This window comes from Lineus longissimus, chromosome 10, assembly GCF_910592395.1.
Source record: "Lineus longissimus chromosome 10, tnLinLong1.2, whole genome shotgun sequence".
Taxonomy (NCBI): domain Eukaryota; kingdom Metazoa; phylum Nemertea; class Pilidiophora; order Heteronemertea; family Lineidae; genus Lineus; species Lineus longissimus.
In genome coordinates, this window is record NC_088317.1 from 14998482 (window position 1) to 15016826 (window position 18345).

Consider the following 18345-nt stretch of genomic DNA (forward strand, 5'->3'; position numbering starts at 1 on the left):
AGTCAGTGTAACACTCAATCAAGAGACAAATTGCCGATCCGTCACTGGAACGAGGCCCGGCATTCGTAGTAGCCTAGTGGTCGTTTCAAACAACGCGGCAATTCCACCAGCCTCAATCGGGTCGATACGCGATGTCGGTATAAGATTACAGCGGCTCCCCTGCGTGGAATTTCTTTGTAACTGAGGTGGTGGGTTTTTTCTGGCAAGTGTTTGCTCCGTGGCCATAGACTACAACATGAAGCTTCCAGCAGTTGTTTCACTTACCCACGACTAGACTTAGCTGAACAATAAGAATGTCGTTCTGACGAGTGATACACAGCTTTATGATATACGCACCGACGTCCCAGTTTCACTAGTCCATGTCATTTTGACCCGCAATGTTTTGAGATCGCTAAATCACACCCCAAAAACCTTGACATTTTCCGCCTCGAAAGCTGTTTTGTGGCCCAGGCTAGAAGCCTCGATTTTAGACCAATCGAAACATCTCTTACGGAACGATCTCATAACTGCAGTAGTATCCGATTCTGAGCGACAATAAGATTTTAAATATCCACGACAATTCGATTTAAAATTGTGATAATTCATGTTTTACCATGGTGCAGGGGAAACAGGTAGATGAAAAGTACTTTAGAATTTGTGGAGTTAAAGCTAGTTTTTTGTCGTGGCTGTCCCAGGAGAACGAATTTCTGCCTACAACCCTATACCCATTAAACGGATTGGGATTCTAAAAATACACTAACAATTGCATTGGTTGGATCGTTGCCAAAACAGGCGACGAGGTTTGACAACGTGTGATCGGGGTTGACCTTTGCTCTCTTTAAGTTTTCACAAAACTGCATACACATTCACCTGGGCTATTATTTCAAAGAGAAATCGACGGAAAACACAAATTCAGTGCCAGAAATAAGGATCACATTGTGAACCATACTCAACCCACTTGACTGTGCATTTTCCAAGCTAGGAACGAGGTATTTCTGCTAGAAAACTCAGCAGAGATTCCAAACGAACAATATCACCCAGCGCCACTCAAGGACAGCTCAAAACAAGAGCTACCATTTTTTAGGGATGATGACGGAGTAAGTCAAGGTCACGTGCCTGTTATAAACGTTTAAGCCATTTTTCAGTTAAATTGGCACAATCCACACGCTCATAACTCTCAGAGTTAATGAGCGAGGAACACTTTCACAGCCAAATAGATTCATCCAAGCCTGTCAAACCATGAAATTTTCGTTGTATGTACGTTGTGTGTGATAATTTCAGGGTTTGGGGGGGGGTCTGAAGTTAGGTGTGATTTTTTACGGCTTTTACCCCCGCGAATCAGCTTTTGATTTGAGGCCCAAAACCACATAAGTAAGCCAATTGGACTGAAACTTCATCTTTTCATCATCGTAAACACATCTCATTCTCAATTTAAGAAAATATATTTCAAATGGAAAACACCATTCAACTGGTATGGTGAGACCACGTATTGATCGCAAACTGAACGATTTTCGGGTACAATCGCGAGCTGATTGGTTTAATACAGGTGCGTGACCTCAATGGTTTCAGACTGACTATGCCGTGCGTCTACAGCCTGACGTCACGCTGTAGATATCGATTTTGCCTAATAGCGATTCCGAGGATAGTTCCAATCAACGTCGGTGGCGGATGACTTTAGCTGTTATTGTTTTAACACGTGAAAATACACAGCGAACATTAGTCATCTTTTCCTAAAATGACTTCGGAATAGGAAGAGTTCGTCTACATTATTAATTCACCCTAAAAAAATGTCTTACAACTACAGCGGTTTAATATCACATTTTAACATTCTATACAACTTTAGTCCAGTTTACTAACACAGGCGCCGAAACAAGCAAAAGTTAGTTGAGAGATGCATCACTACATCACTACTACACCAGTGCCACTGACGCTACTGTCAGTGTAATGCTGCATTATGTTGCTCAATACGAATGTAATTGAAGTAAAAAAGCCGCCTACTCCTTTAATAAAAGGTCTAGTCGATCGAGTTTGTACACGAATATATTGCCATTAGAGATACATGTTCATGTATATATGATTTCCCTGATCATGACTGGAAGGGGCGTTAATTAACATTGTGTTTTTTTAATCATATAAGTATTTAGTATAGTCTACATGAATTGTATGATTTATTTTCTAGATCTCTACCGTACGCATGCATGCGTGTTTGTGCCAGTGGGTTTGAACCACACGTCCAAAAGAAGTGCTTGTTTTGTAGCGCCATGGTAAAAAAACACTGAAGAAAGCGCCACCTATACAAGTATGTTACAATCCCCCAGACCTGGAAGTCATCACACATATCGCATAACGAAAATGTCATGGTTTGACACGGTTTGGATAAATCTTTTTGAGCGTAAAAGCTTCACATTGTTCGCTCAGTCTGAGAAAATGTTATGAGGGTCAAGCTTGGGCAAATATTGCCATAATGATAACATTATAACTCTTCACGCGACATATCAGGCTGAGTCAACATTGTCTGTTGAGTCCAAATAGGCCTGCATACAAACACAACTAAATATTGGACACCTATGATGCATCCGTTAGCGACCTGAAAACGGGTTAAAGGACCATTGGCATTATCAAAGGGACAATATAGGCAGCCGCTAGGCAGGCAAGATAAAGTTACACGAAGTTGCAAATAGGGGTCTCTCACATCTCACAGTACGTCGTAATGATTCACGCTTGTACGAGGATTATATTTAGTGGTGAATCTGACATGACCCAGGGCCCTTACTGTGTATATTAGTCACCTGAAGATGGCCAAATTAGCCACTCTGCTCCTGCCTATAGTCCCCCTTTCAGGGAAATATTGCCCAGCTGTCGGCTGCCCAGTCACCTCCTATTCTACATAAGTAATTTCCATCAACAAATTGCCCGAACAAAATTCAAAATCTGACTAAATTTTTGCGCTTTTCCGATGTTGACTCCGATTTGACCCGACTTAATAGCTCTCCACGCATCGACCGCTCGTGGAACGATGCACTATAATGACCCCGTAACTGCGACGATAAATGAAAATGACGTCTTAATAGCGGGGTGACGTGAACTCGGATCTCGGCGTGCACTCACGTGGCGGGAAAGGCCTTTCGTGCCAGGACTTGCGCATACTGAAAATAACAAATAACGCTTTTTTCTGCTACTACTAAAATCTGAAACGAATTTGGAAAAGCATCGAACACGTTCAGAAAAAAAGTTTACTGATGAACCAATAGAAGAACAAACATACTGCAATAATAATCCCAATGGTTCTTTTTCAAAAAAAACAGAAGACACAAACAAGATTACATGCCGTTCTTTCTTCTTTTTAGCGTTCGATTTTCTTTTCCGGTATGTCATAAGGTTGCGTATACAGCCGATTACACGCCTCGTACAATGTCCGTCATTGGCCAGTGGTCCAATTTAGTCTGGATACTGAACTTCCGGTCTAGCTTGTGTAGCAGTGTCTACAAAAAGCACCAGGCTGAGCCTCGTCCCAAGTCACTGCGCGCCTCCGCCAATTCCTGACGCAAGGTTGGATTGTAGCTACATTGACCAGAGCGATCGACCACCCAAATATCACGAGTTCTCGCTGGGAGGCGCATGGTTTTACCAGGCTGAAAAAAGCACTGGTGGTCCCGCACGAAAGAAATTGGACCAGACCCAGTGAATATCTCCCATAATATATCAATCGACAGCTGGGTAATAATGCCCATAATAATGACATTGGTCCTTCAAGGAATCTGTTTGATAACCTGTCACCAGAATTGATAATGTCCTTCTCACCATAAAGTCAATATTTATTCACCCGTCCTCCACGTCACCGTTGTCATCTGAAAACGCTGTCCTTGAATTCGAACAGATAACCTTTTTGATAGCAAATATCCCGATTAAATTTTCGTTGGTTATAAAATCAGGCGTGGATGGCCCAGCTCTACACCACCAGTCTCAACCAAGCCAGAGATATCGTCATTTGACTGAAGGAGATTCGGCAGAAACGAGATGAATTTCAGCATCTTTGCTATACTTTTGGGAATCGTAGGTGTTACCTGGGGCTCACCTCTCTCAGCATTACATGGAACAAGGGTTGCAAGAGATGTCGGAGGCGCAGCACCACCACGTTGTGGTAGGTATTATTGTTGCAATTTCATGACACATTCCCAACCCCATCTGTTCAAACTGCCCAAATGGATCATGGCGGCGTACGCGAGAAGGGGCGGCTAATGGTCCATGTTTATGTAATTCACGTTGCCAGCGTTTCCAGAAATGCGTGATCAGTCCAGTGGTGTCCGCTTGTGGCGTTTTCCTTGTTCCGTGTTCGCTTGTGAACTTGTGATGCGTCACATACAAAATGAACCTTTGGTTGACTTAGGGCCTACTGGTGGTTCCCATTGCTTGTATCAGGGAACTTGCAATGGACAAAAATGATGGAGATAACGGAAACAACGCCACAAGTCCACAAGTGTGACATGGCAACGGGGTATGGATACGCCATTTGAAGATTTCTCGACACTGTTTCTGGAGCCCATTTTCGTTTGTCAGCAGTCAGGTCATGTCGCCCAATCAAGGCGTTCCGCCCTCACCGCCAAATTAAGATGTAGGCGCGCTGCCGGTACGCCCGATCGGGTTTTTACAATTCCGCGCAAAGGGGATATTTAGACAATAGCGTTGCGACTGCTCTTTATAACAAATATCGAAAACCTCCAAAAAATGCCCCATAAATCCATTCAAATTCATCCAAAGTTCCGGAAAGTGCACCAGGTGACGGCGTTTATAAGACAACATAAATCCAACGACTTCTCTTCATACCGTTTCAGAGTTTATTTGAGAGAAATGTGCAAAAGATGCATAAGCATTTAACGCATCACCTGAGCGTGCAATACAAAAGTTCAACAAAAATATCTTGTATATATTGCACGAGAATGCTCGAGATCATTTCTCGTGCAATCCAGACTCTGACTGTTGAAAAATCGTCCGCTTTTACGTCATTTTCACTGTCGTCCTTTATTTTTCACCTTGAAATTCAGCCACGTCGCGAAGTCAGCTCAAGTCTTCCTCGACGATTCTGGAAAAAAATTACAAAACTTGCCTTTTTGTCTTCATTTTTGCTATTTATGGTGATATTTGTGGTATATGATAAATAAGGCCGTAGAAAATCATCTCGTGCTATCTGGATACTCGGATCAGCCACTCGTGCAGTTTTCTTATTTTTGTGTTTTTTCTCGCAGTTATTCCGCCACTCTGGGAAGCAAAATCAACAGTAAGTATGGCTTTTCGCAATGTTCCGAGAATGTCTGATTGTTCACAGAACTGCCTGACTAAATAGGCATGGTTCCAAAAAGGTGCGGTTAATGCAAAAATCGCCCGGTGATACTGATAATATTATTGATCGAAACGTGTCTGAAAACTAACTGATACTTGAACTATTGAGATAGCACGTGGCGCAACGAACTAGATGGAAGATGACAAAAAATATGTCTAAGGGTTGGAAATATCAACAATAAACCTCGTGTGAGTCAGTGCTGTCATACAGAAGCAAAAAAATTGTTGATCAGAAGTAGGGTGTGTTTTAATTAACGCCCAGTGGCAATTCATTTCAGATCATCACTAAACAAGGCAACGCGTCACCGACGGCGCCACTAACCACGAATATTGCTTACGATAGAAACAATAGACGTATGAGGTATGTTCAGAAGGCCATGTCGATTAAACGGAATCGACGGAATCAACTGAAACTCTACGGAAACAATGCTAAAACTGCATGAAATCGCATGACAATTAAAGAATGTTATTACTAATAATAATTACAACATTCCCCGGCTATTAGATCGCTATAGTTATCGAGAACTAAATTTTTACAAGCCGGCCCGGGGATTAATTTACTTCTCGATAACTATAGCTATATAACAATAATGATGACTTTATTCACATGAACTAATACATGTAGTTTGTCGTGATTACAATCTATACTGTCCAGATTTACATGACATTACAAGATGGCGAAAAGAAGAAGGACAAAGAAACTAGCTAAACTATAATAATTTTTCGATTTTTAGAGCTGAAAGCTTCATCGACGTAACGAATGGTATCAATCAATATATCCATATAAAGGTAAGTACCTTTTCATCTAACATTCTGTCGATTGTCTGTGACCATTCGTGGAAACTGCCAGACCGGCTTTAACCTTTTCATTACCAACGTCTTGTGACCATCATGTTTATTTGCACTGGCCGGTATCGGCCTGTGACAATGTCAACCCCAAGAAAGCTGTTTCGAGGAGGTCAATGGTATCAAGATTCACCCAGATAACCCTTGGAAAAGACAATAGAACAAGGGGAAAAACGACCTGGGTGCAAGCGGGCTTTGTTTAGAGACAATAGACCGTGTATTGGGCTAGGCCTGAATTCTTTTAACTCCAAGGTAAGGGGCCAAGAAAGTAATGGCCAATTTTGTAGATAGTGTGGCCCTTTCTCATCACTATCCCATTCCCATTCCGGCACCAATATTCATTCGACAGAGAATTAAATTCTAGACAAAACCAGCTTGATGTACATACATGTAGTTCCGATTGGCCGTCACATAAAAGTGGCCGATTTCCAACAAGCCAATAATAGGCTCGACTTTGGGGCTAGTTTAAGTCAAATTCTGCTTTCGGAAATCAGCGAACATGCGACAAGAGTGCTTATTTTGGTTGGCCAGGCCAAGTCATCAATACGTTTTTTTATTACAGGATGATCATCTTATAACATATCTACCAGTGACAGAAAAATGCTTCACTAATGACGTTTCAACCGATATGATGTTCAAGACATATGAAGTGTCGGCAAATGCAACATACTTCGGAAGAACAAAGCTGGGAGATGTTTGGCACCACAAACAGGGGTTTCCAGTATTTCCTGGTAAGCACAATCTCCAACCCCAGCCTTGTCCCAAGTCACTGCAATGCGCCTCCGCCAATTCCTGACGCTAGGTTGGATTGTAGCTACATTGACCGGAGCGATCGACCACCCAAATATCATGACATCTCGCAGGGAGGCGCGTGGTTTTACCAGGCAGCTCCAACCCGTGAAAGGAATTTTAGGCATCGTCGAGTGAATACATTTGTTCCCCGCTCTCAAACAAGACGTGACATTTCTCACCGTTCCCCAAAGGGAAAATTATATACACCCACTCGCTAGCTGTCTTTTATGTATGGAAACACTGGGAAATTGGGAACATCGAAAATCGTTACATCGGGTCAAAGTTGCATCATCTATTTTCCTTTGATTTTTGTCGAATTTAAAACAAAAATAAAAAAAATAAACTTACTTTGAACCAACAATGTACAATGTACTTTTCAACAATTTGGTCCCATTGTATTAAACCGCTGTTGTATTTGACTGATGCATAATACCAAGAATTTATAAAAACTAAAGAATTTTGAGCTTCAGAAATTAAAAAAATTTAAATTCTTTTCAAAAGGGTGGGTAAAAGTTTCCTGAACTCAGATAATAAATATTAATTCATTGTAAATCATATTACCAAGACGAACAAAATTATACCATTATCAGCTCTGAACTCCTAGAGATAAAGCAGACAAAGCGCATTTTGTCTAAGAGACCCGATGCTTGTCGCGCAGAAGATGAGCCTAAATGACACCAGGAGATAATGGAAGAAATTGATGTGCTCATATTTCACAAAAGGCAGACAACAGAGAAATGAACAAACAGTCCGCCTCAACCTGCCAAGCTCAGAGCGACATGCGCCTACTTTTGCTGTGACGGGTCACATTTTCTATTAGCCTAATAATTGCTACTAAACGAATAACACTATTTGAGGCATGCATTTTGTAACAAAAATCAAGCAACAACCAGCCAATAGTAGTGATAGCCATTGAAGAGAAGAAATATCTTGCAAAAGCCCCCTATTGTCAAAAGTTGGAACCTAGTGCTAGTTAAGTTGCTATGGTATTGGTTCCAATTTCTTAGTCTTTATTTATTCTTGATAATACCACCAGCTTATTAGATGCAGTAGCCTATTAATCTGGCCTATTCCTCATCCGTTATGAGCACTAAACTAAGGGATAGTAAGTATCAAAAAGATTTACCAGCCATGGTTTTCCCCGAGTACCGCATGAAAAATGACCCTGCTTGATTATATGCAGCTTGAGACAATCGAGCGAGGTTTATAAATAGAATGTCTGATCAAGTAGACAGGGCATCTTGACGCAAGGGCCCAACGCGCCGCGTAGCGGCAAAAAAGCGAAGCTGGCGAAACATTTATAACGGGTCACCGTCACTTATTATTGGACTTATAGCGCATTTACGGGGTTGCAACTATTTTGCTTTATAGTGTCACCAGGAAAGAAAAGCATGCGACCTAACGCCGATCTATTTGTATAAAGTGATAATTGGAAGGTATATAGTAGGAAATATCAATAAAATAATCATTCCATTTCGTCTTTTGAGGGCATTTTTGATTGTAAAAAATATATGTGTACGTCACCGTAGTCTCTGCAATGATAATTTTATCAGAGCAGTCTCGCGCAAGTAGAAGTTCTTTACCTGTTAGTTCTTCACTTATTAGTCTCAACGTCTGGCGCAAAGCCAGACGTTTTCCATTACGATTTCACTACGATGTTTGACAAGAAGGAGCAGTGCGCGAGATATGCTAATGAGCAGACTTCCCTCGCTTGAGTTTCTGAAGAATGTTCCATATCGCGCGAAGCTCATCACTACTGATTATGACAGGCGTGCAACGGTAGGTATCTGCTCCCCAACTTCCACCCTAATACGGTACAATAAGTTACCATTTGATGGGAATGGGACAATGCCCTCACTGTGTATGGAGTCATAGGGATAAGAAGACATTATTCATTAGTGTTGGTACAAGTGATTTTGCCCAAAAAGCATGCGCATTCAAAAAACAAAATATGCAAGGTATCACGTACATGACCATGACGACGTGCAGAAAGTGCACTGGCCAGTGCATACCCTATGGCTATGTACTAGCAAACATGGTAAACATGAACAACATCATTATTCATCGGCAGTTCATTTTACTCCGAGCTTTTCCTGAAACATATAGCCATGATGATTAGGCCTACCATGTACCATGACCAATAACAGCACTAGATCATGTAGATGAGCCGTATAATCCTGCATGGCGCATGTGGGGCATGCGTCTAAACCAAAGCCCCAAAATCACTTGTTTTGGTCTATTTCAGTTTCACTTGTGTTTCCCCCGTCTCCCAGTCCATAATACATTTACAGTTTACAATCCCCGATCATGGCCCAACAAAAGGTCATCGGTTGACTAAAGGAACACAACTGTTCAATGTATTTATAGTTGAATGCGATCAAACTACGTCTTTTCAATCGTGGATTGTAAATTTAACCCCATGGGCCTAGGGAAGGCCCTATAACAATACTTTCGACACAGTTATTATCTCCGCTGCCTCCACCATGTTACACACAGTGCTCACTGCTGATTCTAAAATGCGCCACCTAGTCAAAACAGGACATATGTTCTTCTAGGAATAGATCTCTTTCCAATATTTCGTCATTCCACTATCGTCATCACCTCATCATACTTTCATTGACATTACAGGCACACATCCACAGAGCACTCTTCAAATCATCTACACAGTGGTTATCCAACTAGGATTATAAAGGTAATTTCTTAGCCCCGCACAGTGGGTTTCAGTCTTGATAAAGGGGCACTATCCAAGATAAAGTTACAAGAAGTAGTCAATAGGGGTCTCTCACCTCTCACTGTATGTCCACACTATTCACGCTTGTACGAGGAATACATTCAATGCTGAATCTAACAACACCCAGTGCCCTTACTCTGTATATTAGTCACTGGAAGATGGCCCATTTCACTCCTTCCTTCTACTTCACCTATAGTCTCATGGCAAACGCCTCGGTTCTATGATATCACATTCACTTTCAGCTGTCATGCAACGCAACAACTGTGCTATCTGCCATCGCACATCAACGAAGAAGTGCAGCCGCCCACATTCCACCTCACGTCTGTCCGAGCAGCTGCAATCCTCGAGGACGCCCCACTGTACCACGATTTCACTACGATGTTTGACAAGAAGGAGCAGTGCGCGAGATAGGCTAATGAGCAGACTTCCCTCGCTTGAGTTTCGAAAGAATGTTCCATATCGCGCTAAGCTGACCACTGCTGACCATGACAGGCGTGCATTGGACTGGTACTGGTTGGAATTGAACATTGAATATGCTGGTGGTGACGCTTTCTGATGAGAAGTTGGTCGTGACTGATTCAGTATCCTTGGACTTGTCCACAGCATCGTTCAATCATTGCTCTCTGAGCTGCCTTGATTCTGTACTTACCCAAATACTAAGACCAAACGCCTGTTGACTGTGCTTTAAGAGAGACTGGCGCCATGCCTAGAGATATGACTGACCCCTATTGGCAAATTTGTATGACTTTATCTTGCCTACCTAGCTGCTGCCTATAGTCTCCCTTTAACTGCGGAACACTTCAAAGTCGATAAAATGCCATGTTCCACCTTTAAATGTGTTCAGACCGCCATTTTCAAAATAATCAAGTCAGGACACTGCCTTCTAGTCTCATAATAAATTTTGCTTTCCTCAATAATAACATTTCTTCTTCTTCAATGCTTTCATCATTCCAAACTTCTCCTCCTCGGACTTTTACAGGGGTACAGTCATGGCAATCAAAACCCAAATACTGAGACCAAATGCCTGTTGACTGTGCTTTAAGAGAGACTGGCGCCATGCCTAGTCTCTCTTAAAGCACAGTCAACAGACACCAACCCCCTCAGACTCAGAAACCACAAACGCCCAACCCTTCCTGCTACCTTAATACTTCTGGATCCACAATGTATTGACATTGCTCAGCTTCCAGTACAGCATGCAAGTACGTTGTATATGTTATCCATTTCAAACAAGTTGATCGGCTATTACTCATAAACGGCTTCGCTGTACACACAACGGTAACAAGTTTAGCGTGATGCCACTATCAATTGCTGTTGCATGCTCGTGTAGCGGTCGATATATCGGCAAGCGTTTTTTGGTCACGTTCAAAAACCGCAAAATATTTTCTGTTGAAACTTACGCAGTGTCCAAAGAATATTTAAGGGCAAACCATGTGAATTTGTTTTTAAAATCCAGGTCATAATAGCAGCGAAGTGGTCATGGAAAGTGAGCCTGTGTGATCGAAAAACGAGTTCACCATACATGTAAGCTTATATGCTGCCAAAAATGTATAAGGCGAGCGATTGATGATGCTTAATTATGCCATCGACATGTCCCGCATGAGGGCGAGGGGCACGGTAAACTGAGGCGCCGGCTAAGTGCTATTAACAGCAGATCTGAAGGTATAGGCCCGATGCATACTGCCTCAATTAACTCCCGATAATACCGGTCCTTTATTCTTTTAGGTCCAAATCTCAAAACGGGCATGGCAGATATCTATCTTACATTGACTGATGATGGGAGCTGTTTACCTGTGTCAATAACAGCTCACCTCAGTTCACTTAAGGTGAACGCAACTATATCGTAAGTACCCGTCATCAAAAATGAATTGTACATGTGTATGGCTAGCCAGGTCTGTTGGTAGGTATGTTGAGAATAATATGACTTTTGGAAATAGAACACGGTTTGTTTGCCAAAACTATTTTTCTTTTAAACCTACATGTAGTTCATTTTTAAATGTTTTTTCACAAAAAAAACGAGATTTTATACACGGTATTTTGGGCAAATAATTTGAGTTAGTTGATAACATTCATTGGAAAACTAGGTTTATTTGCGTTCCGAAACTTTTTTTTCAAGAAACACAGTTTGTTGGTTATTTTCATTTTGGCAAAAGAATTGTTTCTTTTTTAAAGCAGGTTTGTTTCTATTTAAAGGGGACTATAGGCAGGAGCAGAGGGGCTAATTTGGCCATCTTCAGGTGACTAATATACACAGTAAGGGCCCTGGGTCATGTCCGGTTCAGCACTAAATGTATTCCTCGTACAAGCGTGAATCATTTCGACGTACTGTGAGATGTGAGAGACCCATATTGGCAACTTCGTGTAACTTCATCTTGCCTGCCTATCTGCTGCCTATATTGTCCCTTTAAGGGAAACAAACCTAGTAGTTGGAGAAGAAAAAATACAAAAAACACCCTCTTGTCTGTTTAATTGAACAAACTAACGGCTAGCCCAATGAAATAGGCTCGCCATACATAAATATATAGAGTTATTCAGAAGAAGAAAAAACTGCCGGTCTTTCAAAGTTGTATATCTGAGAGATGGACGCACAAAAAGTAGGCCAACATGTATCTTTAATTAGTGCATATCTTGATAATCTTGAAGTTAAATGTCGATGTTTTTTTGTGATGCAGAGGCTTTAAATCTAAAAGTTATTAGAGGCATAATTTCAGAGAAAAATGTAAATTACTGATACTGCGATATTTGAGGCGTCCTACAATTATGAGGACAAGGCAACAAGCTACTAGATATAACACTGTCAGTTTAGATTAGGAACATGTTCTGATTCGCCCGCATCGTTCGTCCGCATCGATCTAAGTAGTATTACCCGATCAAATTAGGAATTCGGTATCTCGAATTTGGAATGAGCCTCCTGGGCGTTCGTAATATACCGTTCCTGGAGCACTCTTGTTTCAATGCTTATATGTTTTCAAAATCACAAGACGCTTTTATTTGCAAATTGGTGACTTTGTGTAAAGAGTGACCTATATATCACATTGCCTCCTCTCGCGTTTCAGATTCGACGACATAACAATCGGGATTAAAGACACAAGCATATGGGCGATTCCAGACTATTGCTAGGGCGTCACCTGCATACTTTCTAGGGTCCCGCCGGTATTCCGAAAACGCTGCCCGAGGGATTCTAACAGTGCACTTACTTCAGCGAATGAAAAGTATACAGGCCTGTTACCAGCCAATTCACTCATTCAAAGTGTACATTAATAAAGGCACTCCTGCATTAATCATTTGTTCCTTCGTTTTCTTCTTCTTCGTCGACAGTTTTCTTTGTATTATTCTTCTTCATTGACATTTTTCTCTGTATTATTCTTTTCAGCTGAAAAATGTATATGTATCATTCTTGTCAGTCGACATTTTTCTTTAAATTCTTCTTCATCACTTACAGTTTTCTTTAAATTATTCTTCTTCGTTGACAAAAAATTGCCCAGCAAGACGGTTGACGATTAAATCTACGCCAGGTCTGATTCAACTGGATTTTTACCATTGATTTATGTAGCTGAGGGTCTCTACTTTCAGAAACTGTTGATGACATGTTGTTACCCTTGAGTAATTTTAAGAATTCAAGATGGCGTCCAACAAACACTAACTTAGATTTGAACCCAGACCAGTGTCAGTCTAAGTTACCCCCTTCAATGTGTACTACCTTGATGAACAACCCTAACACCATAATGATTTTCATTTAGATTAACTAATTTATTAAAACCGTACATTTGGTATCGCAGGGCAGTGTGTACAGAAAATCATAAATTGTCACAAACTACGACTTTGGACGGATATAATTAATTGTCCATAGGTTTTTAAAAATATCACAGAGATAGAATAAGATAATTGAATGCGGTTTTCAGCAGAGAATGGTATACCTAGTTGGTCATGTATCAGTTGTATTTGGCCTGTGCGTCATTTGCCAAAAAAATACTGTAGCCAGGCCATAAGTGAATCATATTAGTAGGGGATTATTCAAGACACGCCCAACTATTCCTCATTTCTTAACATTTCTGAAAAAAAACCCAGAATAATCGGAAGGTGCGCACTGTGCGAAAATTTGTGCACCGTGTACGATTTAAAATTGTGACGATTAATGTTTTGCCATGGTGCAGGCGAAACAGGTAGATGAAAAGTACTTAAGAATTTCAGACTAAGTTAGTTTTTGTCGTGGCTATTCCAGGAAAATGAATTACTGCCTACAACCCTGTGCCCATTAAACGGATTGGGATTCTAAAAATACACTAACAATTGCATTAGTTGGACCGTTGCCAAAACAGGCGACGAGGTTGGACAACGTGCGATCGGCGATGACCTTTGCCCTCTTTAAGTTTTCACAAAACTTCATACAAATTCACCTGGGCTATTGTGGTGATCTGCTGGACCAAGGTCAGTGTGAGAGGCTTCGGCCGGGCGGCGTCAATAGTCCGTGGTCCGGTGGATCACCGTGCCATCTCCCCAAAACTGTGTAGAGGGACCGGAGGTGAGGAAGAGGTTGTGTGTGTAGAGTTCTAATAAAGGTGGTTATTATGAAGGGGAGCATTCCGAGTTGTTCCTAATTAAACACTGAGGAGCCGTGTTTCACATTGGAGGCAGCGTTTTCGGGTGTTAGATGCCTCATGCCCCGACAATTGCAAGTTTGTACGAAGAATATCACGCTACCCGCTGAAATTTTGTATAGTCTCGAGCAACGCAAAATCTGGCCACGAGTGTTGGATGCTGTCAAGTCGAACTTCAGCACTTCTGCGCTGGATTTGTAACCTGTCAATGCCTAAATTGTAATAATTGAAGTCTTTGGGAGGTGTTAGGCCTGTGTCTATGACGTCAAACCTGTTAGGCCTGCGATTTTCTACTTCTGTGAAAACCAGTCTCGCGCATTGCACTACACTGATGCACTCATTTTTGTGTGCTGGAGAGGGATTGTGCTAATGCGCTATATGCTTGATCCCTGGTATTATGATCTGTAGTACATTTCTCCAGTGTATCATGGGTATTGTGATGGTTGTGATGAAATAAGAGGCTTGACTGGTTGGGAATAAAGTGAACCTGCCCTAGTGTGCTGTATGTGCAGAAAGTACGGATAAGATTACCTGTACAGAAGATTACTAATTGCTGTGACAGGGCTGTTTTGTGTTTGTTAGTGGTATACTGGAACCTATGGTATACTGAAAATAGGAATCTTGTGAATATGGCCAACATACAGATTGTAAATGAACGGACTCCAGGACAGGCCCGACAAAACCCAGCAGTGGCGACACCACTGCGCCCGCCGCTGAATCAACCTACAGCGCCTCAGGGACTCTCGGGCCACAATCCATACCGAAGACAACCAGTGCGTCAGAACCTGGGTGGAGGTGCCCGAACCTTGGACCTGTCACCGGTAACACCTGGTACGGCTACAATGGTGGAGAATCCGAGACCCAAGACTGGGCAAGTAGTGCAAGGTGCACCACCAAGGATGCCAACCACCATCGAAAGCAGCACCTCTCGACATCAGTTGACCCCACCTGGACCAATGGCGAATCAAAGCGTAGGGGACGCTGATATAATGGCATCCTTCTTAGATTTTACCTACCTTGTTGACACATTGAAGCAGAGGACCCCTGTGTCGCACTCTCAACCTGCTGCCAAAGCACAGGCACCCAAGAACTTCATGGTAATTCAAAATTCAGAATTTGGTTAGAGAGGTTCAATACCTTTGCTGATCCAACCAAAATCAAAGTTGGGGGCCGGGGGCAGCAACTACTTTCAAGGCTTGACCACCACGCCTATGTTGCCGTGGCGAATCTCCACCTTTCACCAACATTGCCGTTTGATGAGTTCTGCGCTGCCCTTGAGCGCCGCTTCCACAACACAACAAAGGAGGATTATAAGTTGCAACCCGAGCTCATACCCAAGGTGGGTCAGAGACATATGAGACTTTCTCGGATGCTCTATTGGAACTAGCCTTGAATGCCTCCCCGATAGTGGTTGGGAGTTGCAGCGGGAAATGACCCTTGATCAATTCCTTTTGGGGGTGAGGGCCGCTGACTAAGTGAAGCAACAGCTACTGATGAGCTCGCCCAAGACCCTTGAAGAGGCCATCAGGAAGATTCGCCAGCTTGAATCGGCTCAACTCCTCCTGAAGCAGGGAGCGTGACATCAGGAGAATGCTAAGACATCAAGTGGCACAGCCAAGCCTAAGGTAGCCAGTGCAACCACTGGGGCGACCTCACCGGTGGCCGGGTCATCAGAAATGAGTCAGGTCCTGGATCTTCTACAGAAAATGGACACCCGAATTGGAAAGTTAGAAAAGTCTGGTGGCCCTGAAGGTGGCCGTGACGTGCGTGAACCAGGGATCTGCTGGAATTGTAAGCATGCAGGCCGGACACCAGGCTGGTCGGTGCCAAAGCATCACGTGTTATACTTGTGAAGGCACAGGGCATATGTCTGGATCTTGCCCAAAGAACAAGGACCAGGGAAACTCAAAGACGAGGTCGTCGCGGGGCGGCGGTCCTCCAACAACAGTCAGTAGCTCCAGCTTCAGTTTTGCAGGGGGATGTCCAACCAGGTTTCCGGGATTTTGCTCTAAATACCACAGAGACGGGCTCTGCTCTAGTCATGTCCAGTTTTGGTTACATTCCCCAGCCTGCTGAGCCAATACTGGTTACTTGGAGCGAGAGGAGTACCACGATGGCCCCGCTGGATGACAACAATTTTAGTAAGGGAGGGGAGAGTACTAGAGACTCTGCTCTAGTTATCTCTGGTACTCAGTCGGCACCGCTCTGGACAAGCCCGAGAAGGTAACAACATCACCTTCGAAGCTGACACCTAACCTTACAACAGCTGAGTCCAACCCGACTAGAATTCTACCTATTGGTCAAATTGAATTCAAAGACAGCAGTCTTTATGTGAGTGGTGAAGTCGATAACACACCCACCACAATGTTGCTTGATACAGGTGCTGCTCTCACACTAGCCAGCAGCGCATTGTGGGGAAAGTGTCCAGGGAGATCGCGTCAAGAGCTACAGAAAGTTGAAGGGAGTTTGCAGTCAGCCACTGGTGAGGAATTGAAGATGATTTGAATGGCAGAGGTCAACCTTCGCCTGGGATCTTTAGAGTTCAAACATCCCGTGGTGATTGTGGACAACCTGACACCTGACTGCCTACTTGCGAGTGAATTTCTGCAGGCCCATGACTGCAGTATCAGCTATAAGACTGCGATCTTGGAAGCTGGCGACTGCGAGATTCCACTGAGAAACCAACAGGGTGGGCCAAAGGTATGCAGATTCGTCCTAGGTCGGGGTTTCCGTATACCAGCTGGTATCGAGATGATCCTACCTGGAAAGTTATCCAATGGACGGAAGGAGAGTCACCTGACACCAGGGATACTGGAAGCAGCAAAAGGGAAGCACCCTTTTATCACGGGAAGATCGCTGTTGTCCTCTGATTATGGTAAAGTTCCGGTGAGAGTGGCTAACTTTACGGATAAGCCTGTTTTTATCAGGCCTGAAAGAACAATCAGTTGGTTCCATCCTGTTGCTGAGATAGGATCGGCGGAGGGAACACTGTCCTCAGAGCAAGACACGAACCTGAGTGAGACCACCCAAGAGACTCCAAGTCTGAACATCTTCAGTGCTAGTGCACCAAAGTCTGAGCAAGAACCACCATCGGCTCCAGGGAAGGACAGCTCCGAAGAAGATAAGGAGCGGCTGGCCGCACTGCTTGAGAAGCTGGAACTCAGTGAGCTGGATCTTGCAGAGGAACAAACGGCTGCAGTGGTTGATTTAATTGCACGACACCAGTATGTGTTTTCAATGGCGATTTCGATCTCGGCCAGACCCAGGTGGTTCAGCATACAATTGATACTGGTGATGCCCGCCCGATCAAACAACATCCAAGGCGTCAGCCGCCCCATCGACAGCAGTTTGTGGACAAGACGATAAAGGAGCTGATGGATCACGACCTATTTCAGGAAGGACAGGACCCTTGGAGTTCTCCAATAGTACTGGCCCGGAAACACGATGGCTCAATCCGTCTGTGTGTTGACTGTCGAAAGATGAATTCCTGCTCTGTCAATTCAACCAAACCATTGCCCAGAATTGACGAAAGCCTCAGCAAGCTGTCAGGCTCAAGGTATTTCTCATGCCTGGATTGTGCCAGTGGCTACTGGCAGTTGGATGTGTCACCTGAAGATCGAGCCAAGACGTCGTTTGTTTCAGGCACCAAGGCAGTATGAATGCCGTGTAATGCCCTTTGGCCTGACTGGAGCTCCTGCTACCTTCACCAGGCTAATGAGCTCTTCGGGGGCCTAGATTACTGCCTGGTCTACCTGGATGATATAATCGTTCATTCTGCGACGTTCGAGGGACGTATCGCTGAGCTGGAGGAGGTCTTCACTCGCCCAGAGCAAGCTAACCTAAAGCTGAAGCCTTCAAAGTGCAAGTTATTTCGATCCCTCATGAAATTTCTTGGCCACAAAGTGACGGCAGACGGGATTAATATGGATGAGGAGAAGGTCAGAAAGGTGGCCGATTTGCCCACTCCATCAAACATGTCAGAGGTCCGCACCTTTATGGGGCTAACGACTTATTATCAAAAGTTTGTTCCTGAGTTTGCCAACATTGCCTCTCCACTGCATCGTC

The 18345-nt window shown here is 43.3% G+C and overlaps 1 protein-coding gene across 1 annotated transcript; it reads left to right on the top strand.

Annotated features, from left to right (window-relative positions):
- Positions 1-3896: 3896 nt before the first annotated feature.
- Positions 3897-12963, top strand: LOC135494248 (uncharacterized). Its single transcript, XM_064782101.1, has 7 exons — positions 3897-4120; positions 5223-5254; positions 5595-5677; positions 6051-6105; positions 6725-6893; positions 11408-11525; positions 12739-12963. The coding sequence occupies exons 1-7, from the start codon at positions 3997-3999 to the stop codon at positions 12800-12802; spliced, it is 645 nt and encodes a 214-aa protein (XP_064638171.1). The 5' UTR covers positions 3897-3996; the 3' UTR covers positions 12803-12963.
- Positions 12964-18345: the final 5382 nt, after the last annotated feature.

Bases quoted from the DNA above. Each gene is read 5' to 3' on its own strand.
- LOC135494248 (XM_064782101.1), top strand. From the start codon at position 3,997: ATGAATTTCAGCATCTTTGCTATACTTTTGGGAATCGTAGGTGTTACC. The intron at 6,106-6,724 runs GTAAGTACCTTT...TTTTTATTACAG, and splicing joins ATCAATATATCCATATAAAG to GATGATCATCTTATAACATA. The intron at 6,894-11,407 runs GTAAGCACAATC...TTATTCTTTTAG, and splicing joins GGGGTTTCCAGTATTTCCTG to GTCCAAATCTCAAAACGGGC.